This window comes from Poecilia formosa, unplaced genomic scaffold, assembly GCF_000485575.1.
Source record: "Poecilia formosa unplaced genomic scaffold, Poecilia_formosa-5.1.2 Scaffold112, whole genome shotgun sequence".
In the NCBI taxonomy this organism is placed as follows: domain Eukaryota; kingdom Metazoa; phylum Chordata; class Actinopteri; order Cyprinodontiformes; family Poeciliidae; genus Poecilia; species Poecilia formosa.
This window is the reverse complement of record NW_006800051.1, coordinates 805819-818134: the sequence shown is the minus strand read 5'-3', so window position 1 is coordinate 818134 and position 12316 is coordinate 805819. Positions and strand designations below refer to the sequence as shown.

Here is a 12316-nt window from a genome sequence, read left to right as displayed (position 1 = left end):
CGATGGCTTCACAGAGCAGGAAGCAGTTCCTCCAGGACATCAACATCGCAGCTTTTCATTCACTCATCGTTCATCAGCCTGTCATAACAAATTCTGCTGGACGATAAATCGTCCCAGAAGTTATTGATGACATTCAGTCAGCGCAGTTATAACAGCCAATGTGAAAAAAAAAAAACATTTTCAGCAAAATACAGGAGCTTAAGTAAATAATTCCTTAATATTAATGAAAAAGTACTAGTTTCACTGGTGGGTGGGTGTGTGTGTGTGTGTGTGTGTGTGTGTGCAGCTGGTGCAGGACGAGCTGGCCGAGCGCTCGGTCCAGCTGGAGAAGGTGAAGCGAGCAGGAAGAGATCTGGTCAGCACCGACGAATCTCCGTCTTTGAAAGCCGTTGACATCCTCTGCGCTGCAGGTGACGCCATCTTCCCGACGGACTCTCTTCTTCTTCTTATTCTTATTCTTCTTCTTCTTTGAATTGAGTGGCTAAGCGTCTCTTTACCTCGCAGACGGGTTGGAGAAGCGGTTCGGCAGCCTGTCTGCGTCGGTGTCGGAGCGGGCCGAGCAGCTGCAGACGGCCGTGGCCCAGTCCGTCAGCGTCCAGGAGGGCCTGAAGGGCCTGCTGGGCTGGTTGGACCAGCTGGTTCTGAACCCCGGACCGGTCCAGCCCACCGCCCAGGCCGTGCAGGACGCACTGACCCAGAACCAGGTAGGAGCTGAGGGGGTTAAAAACCGATGGGGAGGAGGCCACGTTTCAGTTTTTATGACGCTTAAATTCAGAAATATGAAGATTTCTGATGATTTTTGCCTGTAACAAACTCAGGAAGTCATGTTTGACCCTTCACAATAAAACTTTCTGCTGGATGTACATGAAGAAATTTACTTTGTACTGAAATTTACTGGATAGCGTCATCCATCCATCCATTTAGCAGATGAAGCTGTTCTTCGCTCTTTTCATTGCAGAATGTTTTACATTTATAATTTTTCTCTGGTATTTAATTTCTTCGTTGTTGTTTTTCTTCTCTTTTTCCCCAGAAACTTCGTCAGGAGCTCCTCTCCAGGCAGGGCAGCGTGGAAGCGACGCGCGACTCCGTCTCCAAGCTGCTGCAGAGCTCGGACGCCTCCGCGGCGCCGGGCCTCCACGGCAGCCTGGACGACCTGACCCGGCGCTACGCCGCGGCCCAGAGCAGCCAGGCGGAGCGGGAGGCCCAGCTCAAGGCGCTGCTGCCCCGGCTGGAGAGCTACGAGAGGCTGGGCGCCGACCTGCAGGCCTTCACCCAGAGCAGGCTGAAGGCCCTGAGTCCCGCCGGACAGCCGGACCGCAGCGTCCACGACTACAGGCAGACCGTCGAGGTCAGCGGAGTTCTCCTCCTCAGCAGAAGCTCTGTTCTTCGTCGCCGTTCTGACTTTTTTCATCGTTGTGGTTCCAGGAGGTGAAATCTGAGCTGGAGCAGGAGGCAGGTCAGCTGAAATCCTTCTGCGGCCTCGGCGCCGAGCTCAGCCAGTCCAGAGCGCTCAGCGACACCCAGAACCTGCTGGAGAACGTCAAAGATGTGACCGACGAGTTCACCAAGCTGGAGGAAAACGTCAATGAAAGGTTAAAAATACACAAGAGGGCGCTAGATACACATCAGCCTCTCATCTGCTGAACACTAAAAACAAAATATTACCCAGAATTTTGGTCTGGCTTCTAGTGCAAATATCTCAAAAAGAAAAAGTACAAGTTCCACTGGCATATAGAAATGTCTTGTTAGAAGTAAAATAATCTGGAACTTTTTCATCAATATTAAGGAATTATTTACTGTAAACAAGCTCTTATCTAAAAGTTTTCACTAACTAGAAACCAGATAGAAATACTTGGTGAAATTTTTTGTTTTTAAGCGTAGACTGGGACTGAATCAAATTAATCATGATGAATAATGGTCAACTAATTAAGTAATAAATTAATCAATATTTATTCTTTAATTATTCAGACCCAAGTAAAGAACATTTGCTGAAAAACAACATATTCAGTAATTAAACCAGAATTTCACAAAATAAATATTCATTTTGCACTAAAGTTAAAAATAAATGACCAAGTTTTAGTTTGACTCGGTTCAAAGAAATTCTGTTATTGCATTTTAGACAGTAATAATTGTTTATAAAATGAATCATTTGTTTAGTTGCATCAGTCATAAAAACATGGCTGAGCTCATTAAATAGGGGTCGGATGATTCTAAAAATCCTCCAGAACCGGCTGAAGATTGGGTCTGAAACTTAAAACGAAATCTGTTTTCTGGCTTTCCGGCCTCCATGAAGCAGCGGTTGCCATGCCAACCATGCCTGACGTCGTCTCAGGGAGATGTTTATGAATACCAGCAGTCTTCTGCAGATGTATTCGATTAAATTTCCGTTTTACGAGACCATCATGTGATTGAATCAGCAGCTGGACGGCTGAACGGGACAGAATCGGGTCTGGTGAGGCGTGGATGCTGCGGTCCAGATGCCGCTTCACAGCTCCTCCGTTTGTGTTGGTGCAGACGGATTCTCGGCGCTAATAAAGACGCCACGAACACGGCTCATTGTCTGTCCCGTAAACGGCCCTGCCGGGGAACCCGCGGCCTCGGATCCCAGAGGAGAGAAAATAGCAGCGCGATAATGATAGGCTCTCAGGGCCGTTTGGGCTGCAGACGGTCGGAACCGCTCGGCCTCATACTTTCACACACATTACACGCAAAGAGGCAGAGGTCAGGGCTGTGCTAATGATGCCTCGCGGCCTTGAAAAAACACTTTATAGTTTGTTTTTCTTATACAGAAAGGTAAAAAAATGTCTTTGGAAACCCGTTTCAGACAGGAGCTTCTTAGAATAAACCAGACTTTACCAGAAACTCTGTAGAAAGAGTCAACAAAACAAATCCTGGAGTGGTGCTGAGGGAGAGATGGTGCTTAGTGAGCTCATCTACTCATGTTTACAGGAAAACCAGCTCTACATTTAGAGCTGCAGCTAACAATTAATTTAGTTATTTTGACAATCAATTAATAAGTCTGATGATTGACGATAATTGAATTTTATATTTTAATTAAAAAATAAGTATTTATTGCCTATAATGCAATGATGCCTTTCCTCTAGTGAATGCTTAAATCATTTGTACCAAATGGTTAATCTGCAGTTGAAAATAAAACTCAGTTCTTTCTGCTTGACTGAACATCAAGAAACAGTAGAGGCTAATCTAATTATGTTTTTTTTTTTTTTGATTTACTGATTAATAATCGTGTGTAAAAAGATGCTTAATAGCAGATTTTGTTTACAGAATTTGAACCAGGTGAAGCTAAATCTGCCATTTGAATTCTGGGTAGGACATATTTACAGAGAAAGAAGAACTTTTATTTGAAATGCTAATGTACACAGTTTCTGCTCTGACTGTGTTGCTCTCCCAGCTGATGGATTCAAACTAATGTTGTTGTCACACCAGCCCTGGTCAGTCTGCTGTAATCAAACTCATTGGTTGGCTTAGAGTCCATTTAGTTTGGTTTGGTGTGAATGGGTCATCAAACTTTGGTTCACCTACAAACTGGGTTTGGTGTCAGTGAACTCTGGTGCGGTTTGGATGCCGATGTGAACACCAAAACCTGGATACTGCTCCAAAAGCAGGAAGCTGCACAGCATTCTGGGTAAACACATTAGCCTGGCACTAAGTGGAGAAATGTCTGACAAAAGAGAAATCCTCCTAAAATCTGATGCCACTCCATATTTGCTGACAATTCCTTAAGGAAGAAGTTGCACTCAGTGTCTTTTGTAGAAGTTTTTGTGTGGTTTCCTTCAGTGGTTCTTGGTGCAGCGCCCCCGCAGGTGATGAGGGGAACAGGTTGCTTAAAGGGTTTGGTTGGTTTGACAAAGAACAGCAGCAGCTTGCAGGATGTAATTTGTTTCCAGTAGAACCGAGCCTACCGGACTATCAGGTGTGAAAACCTCCTAAAACTCTTTGTCTCCTGCTTCCTGTCAGGTTTGCTGCCATCCAGGCCTGTGAGCAGCAGCTCCACCAGTTTCGCGGCCTCTCCGGCTCCCTGGTCCGCTGGCTGCAGATGGCCCAGGACCAGCTGCCCTCCAAGGAGGCCAACCTCAACACCGAGGGTCTGCAGAGGCGGGTCCAGCAGCTCCAGGTGTGCAGTAAAAAGCCGGGATGTTTCAGGAGCTTCAAGGCGTCACCGATGTTTGGATGAGTAATGATGAAAATCCTTTCTGCTTTCAGGACTTGCTGAATGACTGGGAGTCCCAAGGATCCAGAATCCAAGACCTGAACAAGACCGGTTCCGAGCTGGAGTCGCTCATCATCGACGTCACGACTCCTCAGACCAAAACTGGTAAAGATGGAAGGAGCTAGAAACAAAGCTGCTCTTCCAGGACTGAATATGTGTTTTTCTCTGATGGCGTTCCTCTGTGCTCCTCTCCAGGAGTTCCTCAGATCAACGGTTCTGCCGGTCCCAGCAGCGTCAACGGCATCCACACCTGCAAAGGTGAGCCCTCAGGTCGGTCAGGTCCTCCCTGCAGCATGAGACCAGGGTCTGCAGCACAAACTATAATCCAGCTGTGTCTGAAAAAGTGGGGACATTTAGAGGATCGGCTTTATAATTTTCCAGGCATGGATAATTTGAAGAAAAAAAGACAACTTGGGAAACAACTTTTCCATAAAACTTTCATTACTAAAAAACTAAAATCTAAAGTTTTGTTAGGATTGTTTAATCCAGTGTATGCCATTTTGTCCTCACGTTTGAGTCACACTCAGACAGTACGTCAACATGTACCAGCACAAAATTTCACATGCATGAATGTCGTTGGCTGCTTGGCTGGAGGAAGGTTAGCCTTCGATGCCTGACATCGTTAAAGGTTCAGGAAATGATCTGAGTGAGAGAAACACACAGAGCCACAAAAAGACTCCAGAAATGTCACCATTTTTCTGATGCTTCAGTGTAATCCTGCAGGATCCCCCAACCATCTCATATTTATAGGTTTTTGGTCTTAAATTTAATTCAAGGTGGCATTGAAATGGTCTTGAAAAGTCTTAAATTTGACTTGCTGAAACCTGCAGATACCCTGGAAACAACATGCTTAGCATTACAACTTCACTTTGACGTTTTAGCCACTGTTGCTTTTCAGTAGATCAAAAATTCAGATTAAACTGAAGCTGTGGTTCTTAAACTAGGTTAAAATCACTCCAAACCTCAAATTTTCTTAGTTTCCTTCAAACTCAGTAAAGATGCTGAAGTTCAGAGAAGCATCTGCGTTTTCAGTAAGACTCCGACGTTTATTGCACCAGTTCAGGACTTGCAGATGTTGAAATCATGTAAGAACTTTTCCGATAGATTAAATCTGGTCTGACTGTTAAACGGTTTCTGTCAGATCACAGAAGCTTTTAATGTTGGAATAAAATGTCTGTTTTCTGAATAAAATCTTGGCCTCCCAGTTGAAGCCATGTTGAAAGGCTGCAGCTGCTGAAGACGATAAACAGTTTGACATTTAAATTATGTCTTTAAATCCAGTCATATTTTCATTTTTATCACTGAAAAACTACATTTACAGAGAAAATCAAAACTCCATGTTTATAGCGGGAAGTTTGGGTTTAAATGTGGAAATGGATTTATGCTTAATACTTCAGCAGAACTGCAGGTTATTTATTTAATAAAGATTGGTTCCTGCAAAAAGTTTTGGTTGATTTAGCAACAAAATTGTAGCCATCTAGTTTTTAAATATTTATCTATTGACTTTTTATTTTAGAATTTTAACAATTAAATATTTTTTTAATTCTCACCTCATTGTTCAGTTTCAATCCAAAACTCCTGCGAGCAATGAAGTTCTGAATGTTGTTGTTTTTATCAATACATTATAATACATAATTCAATATTTTCCTGTTTATAAAATTTATATGTAAAAGAAGCCTGCATTATCACTCCTCCACCACCGTGCTTGGCCACAGTGATCTGCTAGGACCAAACATCTCTGCTTTAGTCTTAAATCAATCAACAAAAGCAGCAGAAGACATTTTCCTTCCAGACGTTCAACCTGCTAAGTGATGCCAAAGCAGAACAGATGGGACTGTTTGTTTCGTTTACTCCTCCTCTCATCACTGAACTCTGATCTAAAGGTTTTTCACTTTTTCAAGCATTGTAGTCTCTCAAGAGCAAATATAACTTGAATAGAAGTTAATGCTTTAACTTTAGCTTCTGCTAAATACTGTGTTTGTGTAGCGCTTCAGTAGCGCTTTAGCGTTAGTGGAACTAATGTTTATGATTAATGCTTTTATTTGTTGCATGTTTTGTTTCTTTCAACCTCTAGCATTAGTTTCTAATCCTCCTCCAGCTCATTGCATTTCCATATTTTCCCTCTCAGACCTGACGGAGCTGCAGGTGACCGTCTCAGACGTGAACGCTCGCTACGACGCTCTGGGCAGCGAGCTGAAGGAGCGTCTGGGCCGCCAGCAGGCCTCTCTGGAGCTGCGGCAGAAGGCCCGGCAGAACACGGAGGAGCTCAGGAGCTGGCTGAGCGACCGAGAGAAAAGCCTGACGCTGGGACAGACCACTTCCCCGTCCAAACCCGAGGTGGTGCGCGCTCAAGCCCAACAAAACAAGGTCAAACTTTTAGAAGCTTTTCCCTGTTTAGAAAAAAACTTAAATGGCTCCATTTGGTGAAAGTTGATCTCGTAATTGTTGTCCTTCAGGCTTTGCTCTCAGAGCTGGCTGAGCATTCAGGGAAGGTGGAGGAGCTGAAAAGTACGTTGAGAAAACTAATCGCAGACAATCCCGACTCCCCCGAGGCCGACGGCTGGAGGCAGCAGCTGCAGGAGATCGGTACGTTCTGCTGTTTTTATTGATCTCAGGTCACATTGTGATGTTCTGAGACATGTACTGATCAAATCTACAGAAGGTCAGTGCTTAAATCTGCATGTGATGAACTCAGCTTTGAAACTGGACCACGAAGAAGAAAACTTTGCTCAGTTTTTGGTGAGAGGAAGTGAGGCGGTTCCTGTCCAGGGAGTGAGTGGGACTTCTTCCTGTCAGAGCTGCGGTTTCACTCAGGCTGGATATTTTTATTGGGGCTTTCTATAACCTAACCAGAACAGAAATGTGAAATCCGAGAAGGCAGACTGCTTTATTTCATATAACACGTGTTCTTATTGTGCTTTCACACCAGCACTGCTTAGTCCAGTTAAATCAAACTTCAGTCTATTTTTCTAAAGTCAGGTTCATTTGGGGACTTGGGAATTCGTAATCGGACCAAGAAAGCGAACTCTGGTCTGCCTACAAGCCTCGGTCTGTTCAGTTGAAGTGAACTCTGGCACGGTTTGAATGCATATGTGAACACCAAGCAGACTGGAGACCGCTCACTTTTGAGTCTGAGCATTGAGTTGTGGGGATTTAAAGTGACAGAGACCCTAAAACAGCACCACATGGGCAGAACTGTGCAGACTAACATCTCACTATCTAAGAATAATTTTATGTAAAAAATGCAATGAACATGTTTTGTACAGGACATAGACTTAGCCTAACCTGTTCAAGGAATGATTATAGGTCACCTGCGTTATATTCTGATTTGTGTTTATTGTTTCCTCAGACTCCCGCTGGCAGACGGCCAATCAGACGGCAGTTCAGCGACAGACGGAGCTGGAGACGTGCGCCGACCGACTGGGCAGCTTTGCCTCGGCGGCCAATCAGCTCGGCCCCTGGCTGAGAGAGAAGGAGCTGATGATGAGCGTGCTGGGGCCCCTAAGCATCGACCCCAACATGCTCAACACGCAGAAGCAGCAAGTCCAGGTATGGGGCGACGAACTGCAGACGGTCGCCATCTTGATTCTTCTCCAGGCGTCACTGATGGAGTTCACCGTTTGTTCCAGTTTATGCTGCGGGAGTTTGACACGCGGCGGCCCCAGTTTGACCAGTTGACCCAGTCGGCAGAGGGAATCCTGTCTCAAACCGGGGACTCGGCTCAGGACCCCAAAGACCTGGAGGAGGTCCGGACTGAACTGGGCTCCATCTCCCAGCAGTGGGAGGATCTGACCGGCCGGCTGACTCAGCGGTCCAGTCACATCGATCAGGCTCAGGGAACCAGCGAAAAATACCAGGTATGACTGGTTTCTGAGGACTGGAGCAGCGCCTAAAAGTTTTAATTCAAAATATATATAAAGATAGCGGATAGTAGGTCAAATATGCTAGCTTAAATACTAGCCAGTTAAGCTAACCAGTTATGCTAGCTTGACTTTGACAACCTTAACATGTGCATGTGCTGCGTAATTCGGTTTGTTTAACACTAAAATAAGACAATCAGCTCTCCTACAGGTCATCGATAGAGCAAGTGTTTAAATTCGCTAATTAACGACTGCTCATGTTCACAGCACTTCCATCTGGGGAGATTACATATTTTATGCATCAAAACATAATTTAACACATTTTATAGAAAAATAGATGGTAAATTATGGTGCTATGAACATTTTGCCCAACCTTCATTGAAAAAGAAAGGTTTGATATGTCTCATAGTAATGGCGCCCACAGGAACGTGTTGCTAGCTATAGCGGCTAATAGGCAATGCCCAGTCCAGTGATCTATATCGATGGTTGTTCTTCTCTTCTGCAGGCCTTGCTTAAGGATCTGTCCTCCAGCATTGCGTCGCTCGGTGAGAGGCTGGACGCCCAGGCCTCGCTCAGCGCCCAGCCTGAGGCTCTGAAGCGTCGGCTGCAGGAAACCGGAGAGATCCGGTCGGAGCTGGAGCGGCGGCGTGGTGAGCTGTCGGAGGCCGAGAGGCTCTGTGGGGAGCTGAGCGCCATCGTGGCCGAGCCGTACCTAAAGGAGGAGCTGAGCAAGCGGCTGCAGAGTGTCAGCGCGCCGCTGAGGAGCCTAGAGGAGAGAGCAGGTCTGTATCAACCGTCGTTCATCTTAAAATACAGACTGGAACCTAAAACATAAACTAGCAGATCTAACCACAATAAATCTGACCTAAATCTGAAGTATTAACATAAAATATAGGAGAACCAACCTAAAATACACTAGCAGTTAGCTGCCAAGCTAACCATGCTAGCACCAACATGCTAACAGAAGAACAGGTAAACTACGCCACCCTATGGTGCAGCTTGGTATTACACCTCTATTCAATTTACTGACACCCCTCCCCCGTGTTAAATTCTGTTACATTACCAATAAAACAGTCACTGTTACGAGTTTTAGTCATAATTGTGAAAATGTAATAGTTTTAAAGTCATAATTACGAGTTTTGAAGACAGAACTGTTTGACTTTTGTTTTTTCTCTCATTGTGCGATGGACATTACCAACGTGTTAAACACAAATAAGATGGACTCTTACATGAAGGAGGTTCCAAGTAGTTATTCTATCAAACTCGTCTCAGGGGAAGCACCGCCACCCTGTGGTGTAACTCGATATTACAACTCAATTACTTTCACCCCGGCCCCTTTTAATTCTGTTAACTTATCAATAAAACAAAATAATTTGTGCATAAAAGAGAACAAATCCCCAACATTAAATGTATATAAATGTATCTGAACTGATTGGTCAGAGTTTACGACTTAACCCGCTCTCTGCTTTCCTTCCCCTCAGCGGACGGCCTGACCCAGCTCCAGGCCGCTCTGTCCTCCACGCAGCAGTTCCAGCAGATGTTTAAGGAGTTGCGCTCCTGGCTGGACAAGCAGTCGGACCCCAAACAATCCCCCTCCGACTCGCTCCCCTGCCGCCCCGAGGCCATCCGCTCCCTGCTGGCGCAGACCGAGGAGCTGCAGCGCGCCGTCGCCGGCCAGCGGGGCTCCTACGAGCTGATCCAGGCAGAGGGCGTGTCGATGCTCGCCACGCTGCCTGCGGACGAGCGCGCCGCTCTGCAGGCCCGCCTGGCCTCGCTGAGGCAGGACTGGGAGGCCGTGAACCAGCGGATCGCGGCGCGGGAGACCCGGCTGAAGAACTCGCTGGGCAAAGCGGAGACGTACCAGCAGCACCGCGCCGAGCTGACGCCGTGGCTGGCCGAGTGCGAGCAGAAAGACAGAGAGGTCCGACCGTCGCTGGACCCGTCTGTCCTGGATGAGTCTCTGCAGAAAGCCCGGGCGCTGACACTGGACCTGGAGAGACGGCAGCCCCTGCTGGAGGCTTTTAATACTGCAGCCGACCAGCTGCTGGAGCAGTGCGGCATCGGAGAGGAGGAGGTACGATATTTATCTTTTACTTTTTAAATAAGACACAACTAAATAAATGAATTATTAAAAGAAAGAAGTAAGCTTTTTGTTTATTTTACCTTTTAAATAAGAAAAAAAAATGTTTTAAACAGGAAGTAGTATGGCATTTTATGTATTTATTCATAAAAAATAAAATAAAAAGCATAAAGAAAGGTCAGCTTTTAGAGCCGTATTGTCCAAACATTTTCCATGAAGTCAACGTCATAAAATTACTTTCTTTTTCTTTTTCTTTTTTTATTGTGAGTCTTTACACTCCAGCTATGGAGTAATCCATTACAAGATTAGTTGATAATGTTTTTCAATGATGTATTAATCACGATTAATCCGATTAATCGTTTCAGCTATAACTGTAAAAGTCCAGATTTCTGCAGCAGTTTATTAAGACATTTTTCTGCTTGAAGCTGCGAGACGAGAAGGCGCAGCTGAACCGGCGGGTGGACAGACTGAGTGAGGACCTCCTGAACCGGACCTCCCAGCTGGAGGAGCTGGCCGGCCGCCTGAAGGAGTTCGAGGAAGGCAGACAGGCTGTGGAGAGGAGGCTGGAGGCCGCCAAGCATCAGATCGAAGTCCAGGAGGCTCTTGGACCTCAGGTACTGGAAAGAAACGATCATAACCATAAACCATCCTGCCGTTTTTCATTAAACATCATTAAAAAGACAAACATGTCTGTCAGTTTATTAAAAAATAACAAATTTCCATCCAGGCATGCAGCGCTAAAAGCCTGGAGAGACTGAGGAGTCAGCAGGAGAGTCTGCGCTCCCTGCAGCCTCAGGTGGTCTACCTCAAAGATCTGGCGCAGGGCCTGGTGCAGGACGCACCCCAGACACCAGGGGGCAGCACTGAGGGAATACAGAGGCTGCAGGAGCAGGCCAAGGACACCGAGAAGGACTATGATGAGGTCACTGATAAGGTGAGGAGAGAAGGCCCAGAACAACCAGCTTCTGTTGGCTTTGAATATATATTTGTTTTCAGCAAATGGCCTTTTATTGAGTCTGGATACTCAGTTAATTAATTAATTACTAATTAATTAACTGAAATACTTAGTTGATAAGTATTTCATAAATTGATTAATCATAGTTAATTCAACTAATCGATTCATCCCTATATAAATCTAAAGTTTTTTATGTTAAAATGTGCAGAGAACTCCAGTATGTCTTTGCCAGAAAAATCCTAACGTATTTGACATATTTGTTGTAATTTCCAGTGCTGGGCTGCAGCTTTTTCTCAGGACTAATGTCCAATCCCATCTGACTCGCATGTTAAAGCAGATCTTATTCCATAATGTGGGAAGGAGCAGTGAAATCAGATGAAAGCAACCACAACTTCAGCAGTTTATTCGCTCCAGAGCGAAGGAAGTTGTTTATACCCAGTAAATCCATGGCTGCTCCTCTTCCAGTAGTCATATATGGTCAGTGTTGGACATTCAGCACTTCATCATCGCTGGAAATGTAAACCAGAATGATGGGAATTCAAACCCACAGCAATGCATCTGGTTTCTGCAACCCAATCACTTAGGATTCAACGTCTTCCCTTTTATTTGTAATGCTGAATAATGAACAGGCTCCAAAATCATAATTGGCTTCTATAAGTTTTAAAAAGTTAAAAAATGTTTCCATAAACTTCAGTTCAATTGTGTTGAAGATGGTGAGAAAAACTCAGCCGTAACTTAAACTTAAATTTAAGCAGGTCACTTTATTCTTTATTTAAAAAATAAAGTTTTCTGTAGAGATTCTATTTATTTTTAAGGTGAATTTCAATTTGGTGTTTTAAGGTTAGGAAAGTTCTTGATTTCTGTAAAGTGTTTAATATTCACACTGCACAGTTTTGTAATAAACTCCAATCTAACATTTGATTAAAAGCTGAAATTTGGAAAATTTGGAAATTTATTTACAGTAGAAACCAGATATTTTAATATACCGTATTTTCCGCACTATAAGACGCACCTAAAAACCTTCAATTTCCTCAAAAGCCGACAGTGCGCCTTATAATCCGGTGCGCCTTATATATGGACCAATATTGAGCCACAACAGGTCCAGCAACGGACCTTACCACAGGGGCCGCATTTCATTGGCTAATGCCCATTTTAGGTCACAGTGCAGCTACCAACCACGTGCGTGACCA

The 12316-nt window shown here is 44.8% G+C and overlaps 1 protein-coding gene across 24 annotated transcripts in view; it reads left to right on the top strand.

The window, feature by feature from the left end:
* macf1a (microtubule actin crosslinking factor 1a) overlaps nt 1–12316 on the top strand; it is a 211374-nt gene that overhangs the window by 130657 nt on the left and 68401 nt on the right. For all 24 annotated transcript variants that reach the window (XM_016675293.1, XM_016675287.1, XM_016675286.1 and 21 more), the window contains 15 exons: nt 287–410; nt 505–704; nt 1031–1348; nt 1426–1592; nt 3979–4135; nt 4225–4336; nt 4427–4489; nt 6360–6598; nt 6688–6817; nt 7581–7780; nt 7861–8088; nt 8597–8873; nt 9573–10165; nt 10597–10785; nt 10899–11105. In XM_016675293.1, the coding sequence (XP_016530779.1) occupies nt 287–410; nt 505–704; nt 1031–1348; nt 1426–1592; nt 3979–4135; nt 4225–4336; nt 4427–4489; nt 6360–6598; nt 6688–6817; nt 7581–7780; nt 7861–8088; nt 8597–8873; nt 9573–10165; nt 10597–10785; nt 10899–11105 (3204 nt within the window). The remainder of the gene's footprint in view (nt 1–286; nt 411–504; nt 705–1030; nt 1349–1425; nt 1593–3978; nt 4136–4224; nt 4337–4426; nt 4490–6359; nt 6599–6687; nt 6818–7580; nt 7781–7860; nt 8089–8596; nt 8874–9572; nt 10166–10596; nt 10786–10898; nt 11106–12316) is intronic.